General features: G+C 41.9%; 1 protein-coding gene across 1 annotated transcript; it reads right to left on the minus strand.

Annotated features, from left to right (window-relative positions):
- Positions 1-8,557: 8,557 nt before the first annotated feature.
- On the minus strand, positions 8,558-16,050 carry proza (protein Z, vitamin K-dependent plasma glycoprotein a). Its single transcript, XM_031730629.2, has 9 exons — positions 15,888-16,050; positions 13,742-13,876; positions 13,304-13,443; positions 13,160-13,184; positions 12,964-13,077; positions 12,739-12,870; positions 11,586-11,701; positions 11,358-11,475; positions 8,558-9,520 (listed from the first exon to the last, which is right to left on the minus strand). Exons 2-9 carry the CDS (start codon positions 13,818-13,820, stop codon positions 8,982-8,984), a joined length of 1,263 nt encoding a protein of 420 aa, XP_031586489.1. The 5' UTR covers positions 13,821-13,876; positions 15,888-16,050; the 3' UTR covers positions 8,558-8,981.
- Positions 16,051-19,323: the final 3,273 nt, after the last annotated feature.

Below are 19,323 nucleotides of genomic sequence, written 5' to 3' on the forward strand. Positions count from 1 at the left end.
AGTCTTAAGTAGTAGTTTCTCTTGACAATACTTTTTTAAAGATATAACACATTTTGGGGTCAGCTTGAAAGAAAGGCAGATGTGAAATGTAAAAGTGAAGTCAGAGGTCAAATGTCACATGATACGGATGCAAACTATGATATAAAATTTAGAATCCCTGCCAAATTGTAAAGATAAAATGCATTTTATGAAAGTTTGACCTAATTTAACCTTGAAGAAGAGGTCAGAGGTCATAAGTAACGTGATATTTAGAATCCCCATATATCATTCCCTGGCATGCGCATATATTCACAGTACAAACAATAGCAGTAAGAAACATAGTTTTAAATAGCTCTATATAGCATTATTGTCACAATCCCCTTCAGATCCAACTGTTGACCTTGAAGGAGAGGTCAGAGGTCAAATGTGACATGACATTTCAAACAAATTGAAACCAAAAACTAAATTTCCTGATTTTGGTCTATTTATTATATTTGTTATACACATATGTAATAAACTCAAATTGTTGTGGTTTATATGTTGCTGATTTACTTATTTATCATCTTTTTTTTCAGCTGAGGTAATAACTAATAACCACAGCACCTAATTATAAGAGTTTAGGTTAATTCTTTTGTGTTATGTATGTAGGTCCTTGAAACTGTTTGTGTTTGTGATTGATGTTGTACAGTGAGTGCTTTGTGTGAGTAATTTGTCTTGACGTTATGTTGTGCAGGCTTTGTAGTCGCTCTTTTTCAAACACAATCTCGATCTACAACTTGCTGAATAAATTAAGCAAAGACTGTAACAGAATAGGTGCAGTTACATCTACAGTGAGGCTCAGATGAAAGCACCCAGTGGAAAATTCCTGCTTTAGTATTCATAGAGGGTGACAAGGCAACTCAGGATCAGTGTGAGTCTCAATCATGCTCTGATATAACATTACTGACAGGCAGTTAGACTAACTTTGGCTCTGACTCTGAGTTATAATCCTCCTTGTGTCGGTCATAATTCCTATTGGTTTGTTCATTATATCGCATATACAGTATGTTACAGTGCCTCCATGCTGGTCAGACATTGCTTTGCCTTGTCAGGGCCCCGCTGGGTTGTACACAATAAGCCTCACAGTGACCGCAGGGTGGCTGACGTACAGAACATATGTTGCATCTGTTTCCAGTGACGAGCGTCCGAATGAGAGTCCATGACCACACAGGATGTATTAACTATGACAGGATGCAGGTGTCCAAAATTAGCGGGAAGAGTCTAATTTTAAAGAACACTTTGTTTCCAGCCTCACTTCCTATTTTAAACTGGCTGAAAAATATCTAACAGGGACAAAGGATGTGAAGTGTGATAGGCGGGCTGTCTGAGGAAAAAACCTTGGCTGAACTCTTACATTGTGTATATTTACAAATATCTGTGAGGTTTTATTCAATAACTTCTAAACAAACAGAAGGTGAAATGTTGAAGTTGATCTATATTGTGTCGTTTTGTTACAGTTTTGCTCCTCTGGTTTACCTGTATAACTGCACCTAATCCTTGGAGTTGGCCTTGAATGCTTCTAACAAAAAATATACTCAAAAACATTAAAGGAACACCCTGAAAACACATCGGATCTCAGTGGGGGAAAAAACCCTTGCTGGATATCTGTACTGATATGGAATGAAAGGATGCCACATAGTTTGACAGATATAAAAGTTATCAACCTACAGAGGGCTGAATTCAAAGACAGCGATGAAAATATAAGTGAAAAAGGATAAGGCAGGCTAGTCTGTTTTAGCAAACTTTTATTGCAGCACGAGACCAGGTATTATTATGCACCAGGAGGAACCCAGGACCCACTGCACACCAGGTCCAAGAATTTCATCCCAATGCCTGTTGAGGTCTGTGCATCACAACATGAATAAGCCTCCCCAGACCATCACTGACCAACCACCAAACCGATGTTACAGGCAAGATAATGTTTCCTAGCTCCATGCTCTTTAGAAACACAGCAAACCTTCCGACAATGGCACTTAATCAATGCAGCATGGTGGAAGAGTTGGACTATCTGTGCAACCTCCAAATGCAATACTAGTGAAGAAACAGCCAGAAAACATGAGCAGTGAGAAAATATCAGTGGCCTCCACCTGTAAAACCATTCTTGGTTTGGGCGTTGTCTCATTGTTGCTCCTCTAGTGCACCTGTTGCTAATTTCATTAACACCAAAGCAGCTGAAACTGATTAACAACCCCCTCTGCTTCTTAACTAACCAGATCAATATCCCAGAAGATTAGCTGACTTGATGCTATACTCTGATTAAAAAGTGTTCCTGTAATGTGTACGTTCAACAGAATGCCTGCTGTAGAAGTGTGGTTTTTGCACCTTGTAAAGACAGGTTTTTAACGGTTGAATTACATCACTCATATTCAACCAATACTCTGGAATAAATATTAAGATATCTCAGCCCCTCCTTTATTTATTTATTTTTTAAATACTGCTCTCATCATAGCCTTAACTTTATGCAAACTGCAAACTACAGCACCAAAGGTTGTACGTTCTGCACATAATCCAGACCTATCTGTCCACCACACTGACATAAACCCTCCTTAAACCTGCAGAGGTCATGGCCTTCTGAGGTAGCCGTGCCCCGAAGAAAGAGGATTAATGGCAAAGATCATCTAAATGTCAACTAGTCATGTCATCTTAAAACAATACAGTATATCAGGATACTCTGCACAAAGACACACACACACCTCTTCTTATCTGACCTCTTCAAAGACCACAACACGGACTTTTGTGTGCTCGTTTTCACCCAGTGAGCTTTGGAGATCGTTCTTTCGGCTCCTCGGGTTTCTCAGTGGCTTTACGGTTTAACCTTTGCAAGGTCAGGGTGAGGTCAGGGGAATAAAGGCAGCTCCAGGATTTACCTTTCCTCCTCTATCATCCACAGTCACTGCGCCCACATGCTGAAAGTGACATGTTGTTTTTAAAGCCTGTTTCAAGGACTGGGTCTGGTTTCAGAAGACCTGCAACTACAGGAAGCACACGGGAGTAGACAAAAGAAAAGCAAATATAGAAACATTGCCAGCGCTGTCAAATTCATTAAGATTTTATCTTATTTTTTTTTGTTTTTTGTAGGTGTGTTCTAAAGTTGCAGTGTCTTAATGATCTTTTATTATCAGAAATAACACAGAGTAGTAAAAAAGTAGAAAAAATAAACTAGTGTTCAAAAAAGGAAGGAGAGAATAGAGCAGGAAGAGAAAACTGCCAGGACTTGGATCAGTGCTGTCAATGAATTTGCTGAGCACAGGGACTAAAGGATGATGGTCTGACAGTGTGAGTAGTTTAAAGGATTAAAATTTTTTACCTCTTATATGTTAAAAATAATTCATATTGTAATGTGTGTGTGTGATATGTGGTATAACGGAAATGACTGCTGAATGAGGTATTCTATAAATGAGTGTGCTTGTTTGGCATGTTGACCCATGCAGTCTGAAAACAATGAAAACAATACAAAACTTGCAACGCTGCCATCGTCCCCAGCTGTGCTCCAAGTTTATCCCACATATCTGACAATGTTAGCAAAATGATAAGAACTGAAAAGTTTATTAATTGACTCTTAGTGTTTCTATTTAGTTTATGATAGTTTACAGTTTATCTAGAGACTGTATATAAATGATGGATATAGTCATCATGGCATTACCCTATGTTGAAGCCTTCAGACAGCTGGGATTCACTCCAGCGGCTCCATGATCATGAAATTTAATGAGTGGAAGAAAATAAATGATAATGGATGGACATGACAACAACATGACTATCCTGGCTACTAAGGTTGAGCTGTGATTCAGCAAAATGGGACACTAACTTCCATTGGCAAAAAACAAAAAAACAAACACTTACTGGAAAAAGCTGAACAGCAGACCTCTTGAATGTTTTTTAGTACAACCGAACGTTGTCAACAAAATTAAATCACACCCACTTGTCAATCAAGGCAATCACATCCTTAATTAGCCATATCTACAAGCCTAGATAAACTTGTAGCAACTCCAAAATGTTCAAATGTAACCATCGTTCAAATATTGTGACTGGGAAAATTAGCATTAGAGACCAAAATCATTTAGTGTGCTGCTGAAGTTAAACCAATTAACATGGATTGGATAAGAAATTAACAAAAATGGATGGATGCCTGGATGAATGGATGTATATTAATTTCTATTGTAAATATGGCCATTTTTAACGTGATTTTTGATTTAGTTTTGGATCCAGCCTTGTGTGGCCATTGCAGGAATTCCAGTTTTTGGCAATTCCCCTTTAATCCCAATAAAACTGCTTGTTTTGGCTCATTCAGCATATGTTAGCATGTGAGCATGATGGTAAATATAGTAAGCATTATACCCTCATTATAGTCACTGTGAGCATGCTGGTGCATTTAGCACAAACAGCTTTACAGAAGCACTAGCATGTCTGTAGACAAACAGCTGAGCTGATATCTGGGCGACTGCTGAAGAGTTATATAAAAGTCTACAGCCTGTCTCATATTTTCTCTTTCAAACACTTCTTTCAACCCTAGCTGTAACCTCTCGAGGTCTCACGTTACCTCCACTCTTCTGCACAATTACCCAATGAAGTAGAAGCTACTGTGTTTGGCGTGCGGATGAGTTTGCATAGGGGTAGGTTAGGGGCGGGGCTGGGTGGAGGGGGAAAGCTTTTGTTTTTCTTTTCCTTTTTTTCACCCAATCTGACTGGAGAGCTCTCCGTATGTGTGAAGTCCTGAAGTGAGAAAAGATTGGGGACATGGATTTGGGGGTGGGGGATTATTGGACGAGATCACAGGGATGCCTTTACAGATTGCATACATAGCCCATCAGATTTTAACACAGTCAATCTGCCTTCAGTGTGCAGACATAATGCTAACCCCCCATGTGTGGATCAGACACTACACAGACAGATAATCCTTCCCAAAGTCTGTCATTTGATGTCCACCCCCAACCCCCAAAAAGCATCCATGTGTTATGCATACTTACATGCATGTTCTTGCACACACTAGCAAGGATTTGGGGTCACAGCATGCAAATGCTCTCTGGGTTTGGGGGTGAGTAGGGGATTACTGATTTAGTACCCTGGCCAGATGCAAACACACACCACTGACACAGTGTAGTCTGAGTAACAGTGCACAGCAATCCTGTCCAATAAAAGTAACATTTGATTTGTGTAGAGTGAAAGCTTCCCTAAGTAATAACCACCCTGTTAATGTTACATTCATATCTACTTTAAGTCCATCAATCCATCAGCACAATGGCAGTCATCTCTTCTGTATCAACACTGCAAATCTCTTCATCTGCTGCTCTTCATCTTTGAGTCCTTCTCCATTTCTGCACCTCAGCACTTTGCTTCTCAAACATCTTCCTCCCTCTCAGCATTCCCATCACGTCCTCGTTTCCCCATTTGCTCAGATTTGAGGTTTTATTCTCGGGGTAAGATGCAGTGACTGTTTGATATGTAACTGATACATTTCACAGCCTAAGTTCTGCAGCTCAGAGGAGAGCTGCGCTCCTTAGCTTACACCTTGCTCGGTGTGTGTTTTTGAACGGCTCTGTGAGCTCGATCACATAAACGGAACTGTCAGAACGAGAGAGCGGGACCAGACTCAGGAAGGAAGGAGCTCCGCTCATATGAATCTCCGCTGGACGGCCCAGCAAAAGGAGCGCTGCCATTTTTGGGAGCAAGGAGCCATCTCCTAGGTGAGTGCCATAGCAACAGCCAACGTGGGCCCCAGCTTTCCGAGCTGTCCTTTTCAAGCTTCCAATCAAAAGTGGCAGGCCAGGTTTTTGTTGTTATGTGGCGTCTCCTACCCGCTCTCTTGGCCATTCTTCTGCCTCTTCTTTTCTCTGCCTCTGTGACATGGGCCTGGCCTTGTTCACCAGGGAGGCTGTGAGAAGACTGCAGAGGGAGAGGCTCTGTGGGAAAATGTTGCCAGACAACACAGGGGTATGTGACAGCGAGGGTAAGCTAATATTGTCTAAGTGGGGGGAAAGGGGTATATTAGACGTCTAGATTGTCAGATTGTCAATAGTCCGCTACTGTGGTATGCAAATTATGCAAACTGCAAATTTAATGCTTTAACTCACACCCCAGAGCGTCATATTTAAACACAAACCAACATGCCTGTAAATTAGTTTACTTGTAAAATAACTGCCTATGTCAACTTCAAGACTTTGTACTTGTTCTCAAACATGTAATTTTGCCCCACGGTCCCATTATATATTTTACCTTAGATAAAATTAATTTTCTAAACATCCTGCTATTTTGTGGGAAGATCATGTCTTGAAGTCTCACTACTTTCTGAGCTTTCGATTTTGGTTTTGCTTGTCAGGTTGTTTTTCATACAGTTAATGTGACTTATGCATTTTTTATTTCTTTGCAGATGGCGGATGGTGGAAGATGGTGGATGGTGACTCTGTGTGTGGACTGGGAGCTGTTCTAACAGTATAATATGTTGCACTTCACTCCTCCCTTCCCGAGGAGCTTCTACCCTGAGGATGGCACAGTAGTGCATTAAATAGCTAATCTGGTTGTTTGGGGGGTTTTCTGTGCAGAGCATGCATGTTTTTGTCCCCTTCCCATGCTTGGTTTCTCTCCGGGGACTTTGGCTTCCTAACTAAAGTCCAAAGGCAAGCTCATTAGGCCAATTGGTGATTCTATACAGGCCGTGGTCCATCAGCATTGCTAGTCCATCACAGGCTGACAGACAACCATACACACAAGTCTGTGGTTGTCTGTCAGCCTGTGATGGACTAGCAACCTGACCATGTGTACACCTGGTTATCCCCGCTACAAACACAGACAAGTAATGATTCCTCTTTATAAGAAGAAGATCCTTTCAGCTCTCCTCTTGTCTCATAGGTTGGCATGAGCTTTTAAACCAGATCCCCTTCATGATGCAAGCCCAACAGAGATTTGCATCTCCACCTGTAGTCGATCCAGAGACCTTTTGGTTGTCGAGCAAATGTGTAAATCATCCCTCATAACGAAACTAAAAGTCTTGGTCTGACTTCATAAATGTAGTTTTCTGAGAAAGTTTGCTGATCACCGATCAAAGTAAAGTAACTCAGGCTGCAGTGGTTGTTATTTTGAGCATTTCTGTATTGCCAACTTTAATGTTTAAAAAACAGAAAAGGTGTTGGGCCGAAAGCTCGCATACCGCAAGAAGCCACTTTTACCGGTTCTCTGCATCATGAAAGGTGTGACGCTTCAAGCACATCTGCTCTGCATCAGACCACGAAGACGATGACCCTGATGACACTTTGGCTTCTAACCAAATGGCCACAAAACTAATGATACCCCCATCAGCCAGAGTGGGTAGTGCTAATGAGCAAATAGTATGCTAATATGCTCAATTAACATGTCAGTCGTGGTTCTACATGATAAACAGCATGCTGTTACCGTGTTAGCATGCTGATGTAAACACGGTACAGCATCACAGAGCTTCAATATGAAACGTGGTGGGAATGTGGTTGGTGTGGAAGAATTATATTTTAAGTATCAGTTTGTAACTTTAGATTCTTTATTGTTGTTGATGTATTACAGAGCAATGGGCAAAAGTCTTGAGCCACCCGTCATGTCTTTATATTGTGCTTCCAAGGAGCCAGAGCAACAGTCCTCCAGGGTTTCTGAAGGTCTTCCAAAGTTTTTCTTTGGACATTAGCTGTTTTTTCACTGATTTTCAGTACACTTGTTGTGCCTGATAATTTTCAGAGGAGTGTTTCTTAACACTGACCTAGGAATCGTCCAAGCATGAACAGGACCTGAGAGATGGATCTGGCCCTTCAGTTGGTCTCAATGCAAGGATGGCTCTCCAGCAGCGATACTTAGGAAAGGGAAGTGGGGAGAACTGGACTGTAAATGAGTGGCAACAAGTCTTATGGTGTGATTAATCCAAATTAGACATAGGAGGAGACAGAGGAGGTCAGGATAGAACAGTGAGTATCTACAGCCATCTGTAAAACATAGTGGAGACTCTGTCATGGTTTGGAACTGCATTTGTTGAAGACTTTGTCAAAATTGATGGAATTATGAACACAGAAATGTACGATCATGCATCCATCTGGAAAGCATCTGATTGGGAACAACTTCATTTTTCAACATGACAATGACCCCAAACACACTGCCAATGCTGTAAAAAGCATAACTGGATGGAAAAAACATACACTGAAACACTATCAGTCATGGATTGGCTTCCACAGAACCTGGACCTCAACATTACTGGGATCATCTTGACAGAGAATGAAACAAAAGGCATCCAACATCCAAAGAAGAGCTTTGAATGTTCTTCAAGAAACCTGGAGACCTATTCCTGAACACTCCTTAAAGAAATTAGAAGAAACAATGAGAGTTCAGACTGTGCTGAAGAATAATAAGGAAACAGGGATCAACCCAAGACCTTTGCACAGTCCTGTATATTCATTTGACATTGTCATTAATAGTAATGTCCACGTTCTTGTGTTTGATGATCTCCCACAAACTAGGGCACATCTTAAGCTTACCTTTATATGTAAAGTTCTGAAATAATTATAACTGCAATGACAGAGCTGACAGTAGGTGAGGTGTTACACTTTATTACATTCATACAACAGTGACGAGTAATAGTCTTATAAGGTGCATGTCAACGAGTACAGCGCTCAGAGGTTATTAAAACGGTACGTCCACATCACAAAACACATGCTGAATAATTCACACATCTCTCGCGTTTCTGCTGTAGTTGTAGGATACATGTAATGAGTGCTTCTGTCTTTATGTAACCAGAGAGCCACCTTGTGGATAAACGAGACACACCAAAGAGGAATGGAGATGGCAGCATACATGTTGTGTTAGTTATTGAAATTTTTAAAATACACAAGGACAAGGATAAAGAAGGGACTAAGTTAGAAGGAGGAAAATATTCAGTTTCCCTGTTTTATTATTTATTAACCTGTATTATCCTATTCAATGATCAATAACCTCAGTGTGCTCTCTGACTACCGCTCCTAACGTGAACCTATTCTTTGCCGCAGCCAGCCGAGGTGGCGCGACACCTTCTGGAAGATGTAGCCTTTGCTGCAGTCGGCCCCTGTTGGCTGACTCACCACACCGGTGAGGAAGAACACGTCCCTGTACGGGGTGAGCAGGGGGCTGCCGGAGCTCATGGTGCAGTCGGCGTTCTCACGAGGTGCAGTGCAGCCCATCTTGTTGGTCATCAAGTTTCCGTGAGTTTCCAGACACATGGGAAGCTTGTTGTACACCAGGGTGTTAAGAGTGAGCGGGCCCTGGAAAGCAGACCCCTGCTGTGGTTCCTTCCAGCCAGTGACCACTGTTGTGTAGTTGCCTGCCATCAAAACGCTCTCAGCAAAGTCTCGTTCTGGCAGACAGGCAGCAATGATGTGTCTGTTAAAGACGATGCGGTCGCGGAGCTCAATCACAGCCAGGTCGTTTTCAGGGCGACCTTCCACATAGCGTGGGTGGACATGAATCACTTTAACATACAGCGTCTGTTGTTCAGTATTACTGCTGCTAGAGCCGTCTTTACCTGTGCAGGAGATAAGGAAGGGCGATGATGTTAAAAGTCCTAAAAATCTAAAAACCGGCATGCAGCACAGGATTTACTGCACTTCTGTGCTCGAGTTCAGTTTTAGACTTGTGCAGAGCTGTTGCAATAATAACAAAGTATCAAAAATATCTATCAGCTTATTATATTAATAGCTTTATTATTATTATTATAATTATTAGATTATAATTATTTTATTACATTTTAAAATAGAAGCTCAAAAAGAAACCATATTTAAATAAACACACTAATCTGCTGATGTAATATATTCATGATTTATAAAGTAACAATTTTGGAAACTTCTTTTTTTGATGGGATTTATTTTTATATTTATTTTTATTTAACAACGATTATAAAATGGTAGAATTTTTTAATTTGTGGATTTGTGTTTAATTAGGTAAATGCTATTTCTTCTGAGCAGACAATGTAAGCTAAATAAATGTCAGTCTTTGATAATAAAACAGTTTTTACTGTTTTTACTGTGAGTGTTTGTGCTGATATGCTGTGTGCTGGCCAGTTATCTCCACCTTTATCTTATTAGTCCAAAGGACACTGTTTCCAGAAGTCTTGTGCTTTCTTCAGATATAAACCTAAGCTGTGCTGTCATTGTGTTTTTAGAGAGAACAGGCTTTCTCCTGACAACCCTTCTAACATGTTCAGTCTTATTCTGGAAATATAATATTTAAAATGCTAACTTAGGCCTGTAGAGTCTCATATGGAGCTCTTGGGTGTTTTGCAGTTTCTCTGAGCATTCCGACCTTCAAATTTGCTGGGACGTCCACTCCTGGTCAGATTGTGTTAACACATACAATGCATAAGTGCTCCAGACCAGCAAACTGCAAAAACCTCTGCTTTTATAGAGATGCTCACACTCACTGATGAAAATTTAACCAAATGCATTTTATTAGTAGCGTCTGGCCACTAAAGACCCTTCAATTCTTATAGTACAGCCTAGCACTGCAGAGTCCAGTGAAAACTCTTTTTCACTTGACTATATTCTTAAAATGTTACATTATTTCTGTACTCATTAAAAACTGCTTGCATCGTTAATTTGTGATGACTCTTCTCTAAAAACTTTTACATCGGTGCCTGTCCACTCTTTCCCTCATCATTTACAGCTTGTACTGAGTCTGATGACTGAAAAGGCTTTTCACTTAAATATATATATATATATTAGGGCACATGCTGGCTTCCATACAGTGTGCTGACATGTCTGTGTTTTTTCGTGCCATTAAAAAATGATAATATATCATCACAGGTGGAAATGTAACATAAATCAAGAAAGAGAGAAATTTGTTCTGAATCTGAAAGGAAAGCTTGGATAGGTCCCTCCACACACAGTAACATCTGTGGTACTGTTATTATTTATCCTCCTGAGAACCGAGGGGAAAATTAATCTTTGGATTTAATTTTTTTGTGATGTCCTTCCTCTTTGGAGCTGAAAGAAGCCACCCAAACACATGGTATATCAATGGAAAGCCCAAGATGTCCTCTATTTAACACATCAGGACTTAGTAGGATAGCTCAAATGAGTCTAAAGATATAAAGACCGAAATGTCCATTACAGAGGACATAAACTAATTGGCTGGTTCTCAGAAGGATGTGTTACTGATTTCCTTCATACAGGATGGAAATCATTACAAATGCAAATACGCCCTTTTGAATCTATACTTAAACATTTTGTATACATATTATGAACAATTTTTTATTATTTTAGATTTCATTTTTGGGGGGCGATGGAAAACTAATTTATGTATTATAAAATGTACAATACATATCAATCACTACCTGATTGTTTGTATACTCTTTGTTTACTCACCAACAACCACCTGGAAGGATGGGTATTTGTTGGCACACTGAGCTGTAGTCAGGACAAAGTTCTCCTTCAGTATGACTCCGCTACAGAAACCTGCTGACACTGAACTCACCAGAACAGCCTGCAAACAACACCACAGTTAAGACCCTGCATCTATTTTTGATACCTTTGAGAAACACACACTCATACACTGATAGCATTGTGTCTTTGTGTTAATGAGTGTCCTCCTACCTGCCACGGACATTCTGAAGATGTACAGGCAATTCCTTCAGGGTTGGTGGTGCTGACTCTGGACATTTTGTCTTTCCACGGTTGTAGACGGACCACCTTACCGCAGGGGAACCCGACTGACAGAAGGAGATGACTATAATTATTTTTTTGACTACATTATTTTTGAAGTACGACTGGCATATCTAGCAATAGCTTTTGTAGTCACAAAGTGGTCTGTGGGGAAATATCAGAAATCCTCTTTTCATCTGAGCTGGCTGGATGGGTGTCTTGATTATATCTTTGACAGCATCATGTAAGCAGCACAATGTTAGAAAAATGACTGAAAAGGTAAACAAACATGGGCAGATGGGTCTCTTGTCTATGCCCTCTAAGAGAAAACTGTTTTTTCCTGCTATAAGCGCCATTTTCACTTCGAACCCTCGTGCTGTAATAAATTCAGCTCTTCATCAGGTACTATGGAGGCGTAGGGGTCCTCCATAGTACCTAATAACAGCATTGTTGCTTTGAGGCAACAATGCTGTTCTTCGTTCAGATCTCCTGGTTGGTTGGAGGCTGTGTGAAGGTGGCATATTTTCACTGTCCCTGTGGGTTTTCTTCAGGTATCCCAGCCTCTTCCCACAACCCAAAGACAGATTGTCAGATTAAGCAGAGATGTTAAATCGACTGTGGTACCCTGGTGTGACCTCATTTTAATGCAGTGTAAAAATGGTCACAGAATTTCTAAACACAGCCAAGTGGTGGAGGGTGGCCTCCACCACTTGGCCTTCGGTGGCCTCCACATCACCTCTCTTCTGGCTTCATTAGTGATGTGACATGCATCTCGCACTGGGGCAGTTTGCAGCCAAGTGTGAAGCAGCAAAAATGACAGATAGCACCTCGTAGTCTGAGGCCATGATTCCCACTTCAGGTCAGGGAAAAGCTGGTACCTGAGAGGGGAGTTCAAATATGTGGAGGGTGGAGCGGGGAGACTGACAGATGCATTGTGAGCCATTGCATGTACTGCCAAAGGTTTCCACCACCCACAATCACTGGCAACTAGTAATCTGCCATGTTATTCAGTAAATAACAGACACAGGCATAAAACACAGATTTTTTTTCAAACTTGAACAAAGAACATGCAGAAAAAAGTAATTTCGATACATGACAGACGTACCTTGAGGCACACACTGTTTCTTGTCTGTGTTGAGCTTCCACCCGCGGGCGCAGGAGCATTCGTAGGATATGTACCCTGGTTTACAGAACTGAGAGCAGCCCTGGTCCTTTTCCAGAGTGCACAGAGTCTCGTCTGTGTTGTGAAAACAAAGTGGAAAGCTTGCAGAAGTTGCAAAGCAAATCAAAAATGATGTTCACGCACGGAATCCTGACGTCTCCTTCTCACCTTTCTCGCAGAGGGCTCCAGTGAAACCCGACTTACAGACACAATCAAAGCCTCCAACGCTGTCTGAACACATGGCTCCATTCTTGCAGGGCTTCTCTGCGCACTGATCTCCATCTGAACACGGAGAGGTTGATAAGCTGTAATGTAGTGCTAATGCATAGGCAGTAATGGACAATCCTTTTAATAATGCACTTACCAACGTAGACTGACCAGAAGATATCCTGGAGAAGAAATGACACGGCGTAAGTAAACAGCTGGAGCTGCACAGTGGCTTTCTCTTTACAAACAAAGGCGCAAAGGAGGTTTGAGGAAATGAGGAGGGGATTAACAGTGGGCTCACCGTGCGGTATGTGTCTTGGAAGAACTTTCTGGCCTCCTCGTAGCTGCACACCTTCTCCATGCATGCCTGCTCCAGAGTGGAAGGTGTATTTCTCTTCTGACGGGAGATTAAGGAGGTTGCCTGCTCCTTGTCCAAAAAAACTGAGGGGAAACATAAAGTCTCAGATATCATAGCATCAAAGACTCAATATAGCTTAGAAGTACTAAACAGACCATTAACCAGTAACTTAATATAAGCCAAATAAGCTGCATCTCATTGACCCAGCACCAAGACATCTGCTCCATAAAACAACTGACCTGACTTTCTTAGCACTGAATCCCTCTGACATGTTATCTGCTGTCTGCTCTCACAAACCTGACCTTTAAATCTTTGCTTTTTATTAAAACTGACCGCTGTTGAGCTCTATGGAGTCCCCTGGCTCCATGCTGCCCTCCTTACCTGTCTCAGGGGCGTGAATGGCCACCGATGCCCCAGCCAGCAGACACAGCACCGCAGCAGATATGGTCACGAAGAGCATGGTGTCACTGAAGTGTATCCCAGCTCTGAGGCAATGTGTCAGTGATGCAGGGACCGCTGTACAGTAAGACACAGAGAGAAGCAGAGTTTTTGATGCATGAGGATGGTTGGGAAAAGACATTAAGCAGTAGGAGGACATGCAGCAGAGAAAGAAGTGGGCACTGTTTAATGTTTTAGAAGGCCGCAGTCACTTAGAAAGAATGAAAATCGCTGCCTGGGTGTTATGAAGCTGTAGCTCACTCAGTTATTGCGCAGTAGTGGCCGCAGCTGGCTCACTGGTTCTTTATAAAGTTAAGCACTTCATTTGGGGATCTCTCTGAAGCGAGCATACAACAGCACTACCAACCTGCTAGAGAAACTGATTAGAGATATAACATGTAAGAACCAGTGTACCTCTGCTTCTCCTTCCTTTCACTGTGACAGAGAAGCTATTGCATATACTTACCTTATTCAGCTACTATTATTATTGAGTCATCATATTAATTATTATTGATTGGATATCCATTATATGACAATGTATTTCAAATCTGGTTAAAGGATATTTACCTCTGCAGTCACTGAGCTGTGTGTGGTTGGACTTCATTCATTTTCATTAATAATGAAAATGTTTATGCTTTTTTGTTCTGTTCTTTTGTTTCCTGTTAGATATTTTATTTTGTATGTGCTTTTAAGTTTATGCTTTTTTATTATTGTTATTTATTTTTTTTAAAGAGGCTCAGAGCCTCTGAGCATGGACTACATGGCTAGCATCTATCTTACCAGATGCTATATAAAGTTTATGTGTTGTACAATTAAAGAAATGGATGAATAGAAACCTTTTTATTTAGGGTCTGATCTTGTACAATTGGGAAAACAGTTGGGTGATGATGCATTAATAAAAAATAAATACATATCTTATTTTGTAAAGTCTCACAGCCAGGCACAACCATCTCCAGGGTTTATAGCGTATAGTCCAGGAAAGAGAAAACATCTGGTGAGCAGCAGCTCTCTGGGAGAAAATGCCTCATTGATGCCAGAGGTCAGAGGAGAAAGGTCAGCCTGCTTCAAGCTGATAGGAATGCAGCAGCGACTCATAACTACTTGTTATCAAGGTATGCAGAAAAGTATCTCTGAAGTATCTGATTGGGTACATCAGCAGAAGACTACGCGGTTTGTCACTCCTGTTGGTTAAGAACAGGAAGCTGAGGCTACAGTTTGTCCATTACAAACATTGCCTGGTTGTTTGAGTCTGGATTCTTCTGAAACATTCAGACAGTAGTGTGAGAATTTGCCAGAAACAATATGAAAGCATGGATCCCTCCTGCTTTGTATCAAAGCTTACAGCTACTGCTGGTGGTGTAATGGTGTTGGGGATATTTTATTGGCACACTTTGGGCCCACAAGTACAAACTGAGCATCATTTAAACACCAGAGTCTACTTAAGTATTGTTGCTGACCATTCTCATCCCTTTATGTCCACGGGGTACCCATCTACTGATGGCTGCTTCCAGCAGGATAACAAACCACGTCACGAAGCTCTGATCACCTCAAACTAATTTCTTGAACATGACAATGAGTACTCACTGCACTCTGATGGCCTCCACAATAACCGGATCTCAATCCAATAGAGCACCTTTGGGATGTGGTGGAAGCAGCAAATGCGTGATGCTATCATGTCAACATGGACCAAAATATCTGAGGAATGCTTCCAGCACCTTGTTGAATCTATGACACGAAGAATCAAAGCAGCTCTGAAGACAAACGTGGGCCCAACCCATAAAATCACATTGTAAACAAACATCTGCCTCTGCCCAACATAAACAACAACATGCTTTCAGCAGAGCACGTTAATGGCTCTGTCAGTACAGTCTTGGCTTTTTATGCGGCTTTCTAGAGGTACATGGTTGGTGTTACAACAAATACAGACATAAAGCAGCATCTACGCCTTTTAGTAAGCAGGATGCTGGGCACCTACATGATGCTACAGTGTAGCAGTGTCACTGTTTTCATGGCGGGGTGTCTCAGCAGGCCTGAAGGAGAAATTCTACGAACAATAACAACCACAGCAGCAATGCTGCTCCGTACGTACCGCCCCGGACAGAATGGAGGAGCCGGCCCGGTAGATGCTCCTTCGCCTCGGTTGTTCTGAGACACGCAGCGGCCTCGCAGACGGATCGGGCCTGTTGATCCAAAATAACGAGTCCTGATTACATCCGCGCCTGCCCACTCCTTCCCTCACTCCCTCACTGTTTACAGCTTGTACTGAGTCTGATGACTGAAAAGAACCACCAGAGGGCGCTGTGAGACAAGGCAGAGTCTGAGTGTGCGGAGAGCATAGATAGCCATGAAGTTACTGAATAAAACCATCAAAAACTACACCAGAAGCACAGGTGACTAAGATGACAATACAGGCCTCAAGCTTAAAAAAAATAAAGGAGAAAAAAGTGAGAGTGAAATAGTACAGATGAACTTAAAACACATGCCTGTAAACAGCAACGTCGAGGGGTGAAGTGAAGACAACACAGAACTGCAAAAATGAAGTGGAGCGTCCGTGTCTTAGACAGTCTCCATCTCACATCAGGCAATGATAGTAATCAAAGGATCCAATAGAAATGCTCCAGAAAACACCGACAGCAGCACACATACGCACTCTGATGAGGTCCATTTTGAATTACTACCAAGTAGTGGAGCTCAAGCCTAGCACGCTCCAGCTGCCTGTGTTGGGCCATCTGTCAATCAAAACAACCACAATGGATGTTTTTCTTTTTTTGTTTGGTTTTTGAGTGACTGATACCAGAAGCTAAAGGGCAAGACAGATTTGATATTTTGGGAATATTATTTAATAAGTGAGTGTGAGGGGAGGATAAGATTGAGAGGTGGATTGGGGCAGCTCTGTTGTGGTCAAGCTACATTCCTATGACCCTCTTCTATAGTCACGAGCTCTAAGAATATATATTTATTTCGTAACATGACCGATAGAATGAGGTTGTGGATACATGTGACCTAAATGAGTTTCCTTTGAAGGGTGGCTGGGTTCTCCCTTAGAGATAGGTGGAGGTCAGTCGGAGTACAGCCGCTGCTCCTCCACATTGAAAGCAGCAAGTTGAGGTGTTTCAGACATCTGAAAAGGACGCCTTCTGCACGCCTCCTAGTTGAGGTGTTTCAGGCATGGGAGGAGGATCCAGGGTAGATCCAGAACTGGAGAGATTATATCTCTCGGCTGACTTGGAAACGGCTCTGTGTCTCCCCGGGTGAGCTGGAAGAGGTGCCTGAGGAGAGGGAAATCCAGGCTAGACTCCTAAGGATTGGATAAGCGATAAAACATGGATGGATGGACACGTGTTGAAGAGAAAACCATAATCAAATCAGTTCACAACTCATTATTTCTCTTGTAAACGTAAATTCTGTGTTGCAGAGTTTATTAAAAGAGTGTGTGTTAATATAGATGTTAGTAATGCTCACCTTTTCCTGATTGACTCCTCAGCAGGATGTGAAGCAAAAAAGTAAATCATCTGCTTCAAACCAAACCAAAGTGATAGATTAGGGGAGTTTAGCATTTCTAATATCTAGAACTAATTAAAGCATACGTGTTACTGAATTATTTATAGGAATTTGTTGATATGTAAATCTTTGTTCTGTGATGTTTCTTTGATTGAACTGCTGTCAGCTTATATCCATGCTAAACGGAAAGTATTAAGGAAACCTGAGACCTATTGCAGAATCCCTTTGATACTGACTAAAAACAAAAGGGAAAGTTTTCCCATCATTACTGCTGTTACGGCCCAGATTTCTCTCAGCGGTGCGATCAGAATGAGGAGGTCCTCTAATGTCTGCACGCTTGAGCAAACAAAACTGGGTCCAATCTGCTGTGATCAATAGGAGAAGTCCAACTGCAAACAAACACACATCAGCTCAGACAACATCAAACAGCCCTGGTCGAGATTGGGGCGCTACAGAAGTGTCTGATCAGGAGGATCAGACAGAAACTGTCGAGGAGCCGATTTCAAAGAGGCTGAGAATATTTTTTTAGGTAAAGTACACAATAAAACCCAATCTTATATGCTTGATAGCTGCAGCAAATTACAACGGCAGAAGGGCTTGAAAGGCATTCCTTTAATTCACGAAGAATTATGAGCCTGCGTTTAGAGCTGTTGCATATTTAATGGTAAACTTTGTGATTAGCGATACTTGGTGAAGATGATCAAACACACTCACGCACACAGGCAGTGGTGGTAGTTGCTGAAACTAGGTCATCAAGGCTACATTTTACAGAGCCAAAGTCCCTCCTCAGTGGCCTTATTTCAATGCGATTGTTTGTGAGAGCAATGTAATTTACAGACAGGGCCGTGGGGCTTTAGTCTCAGCTGCAGCAGTGTTAAATGTCTCCATTTCCCAAGTCTAATAACAGAAGTATTATAAGAGCCTGCTCAGACCAGCTGGTCCCTGGTGCTGGGCAGGGGCAGGAGCTGGACCACTTAGACCAGGGAGACTCACCCAGGGGTGGCGAGAGCGAACGGAGAGCCTGCTCGGGCGTGCAGAGCTGCAGCTAGATGTGCAAATGATTCTGATAATTTCCCTGGCGTGTCTGGTGTCAGGTGAAATTGCTAAAGACATGCATGCATAGTATACATACTGTATGAGCGCACGTGGGATGTGCAGCATACACCAGATGTGTTACCGGTGTGCATACGTGTGAACATGCAGGTGTGCTCAGTGCTGTATGCGCTGGCTCAGAAAGAGGAGTAGAGGAAAACTTGCCCAATCATCCATCCATCTCTTTCCTCCTGTTATGTTTTATTCAACATCCCCACTCTTGTGTTGTCTCTCACCCTCCCACTCTCTTTCGCTCTTGCTCCCAATTCTTTCCCACTCCTCTTATTATTTTTGAGTGCTGACTCTAAATTGGAGGGTAGCAGGAAAGAAAGGGTGGTACAGCGCTCACGTGTAACCTCGCTGACCCACTCCTCTTCACATCTATGGCACAATTTTACAGGCACACTAAACAAACGGCTCATCGCACAAGGCATCTATAATTAATGTCACCTGATACTTGACAACTTTGTGATGAATTTAACAGCCTGGTTGTTAAATCCACCGGACTCCCTGTTTGGAGTCTCTCCCTCTCTCTCTGTCTTCCCTTCTTTACTTTAAAGCTGTGCTAGCAACATGTCGATTTGCCTGCTGTTACACCACTTTGATCCAGACTCGGATGACTTAACATATTATTCTAAATAGGCTTCCCCAGACATGTTTACACCTGCTGCTCAAACCTGGTTACAAAGCATGGTTGTTTACAATATTAAAAAAAGTAACACTAAAACCTGGATCTTTAGACCAGAGAAGGGACGCTTCTGAATTTATCGATCCTCAGACTTTTCTTTCAGTCTGTCCAACCATACAGGTCGGATTTGAACCTTAAGTAGTGCCTGCTAATAAGCATGGGGTGCAATAGCATGCAGATTTAGCACTGGATAAATTAAAGTTTAGCCTCACAAAGTCTGCATGTAGCCTTGAATATCTCCATT

This window comes from Oreochromis aureus, linkage group 4, assembly GCF_013358895.1.
Source record: "Oreochromis aureus strain Israel breed Guangdong linkage group 4, ZZ_aureus, whole genome shotgun sequence".
Taxonomy (NCBI): Eukaryota; Metazoa; Chordata; class Actinopteri; order Cichliformes; family Cichlidae; genus Oreochromis; species Oreochromis aureus.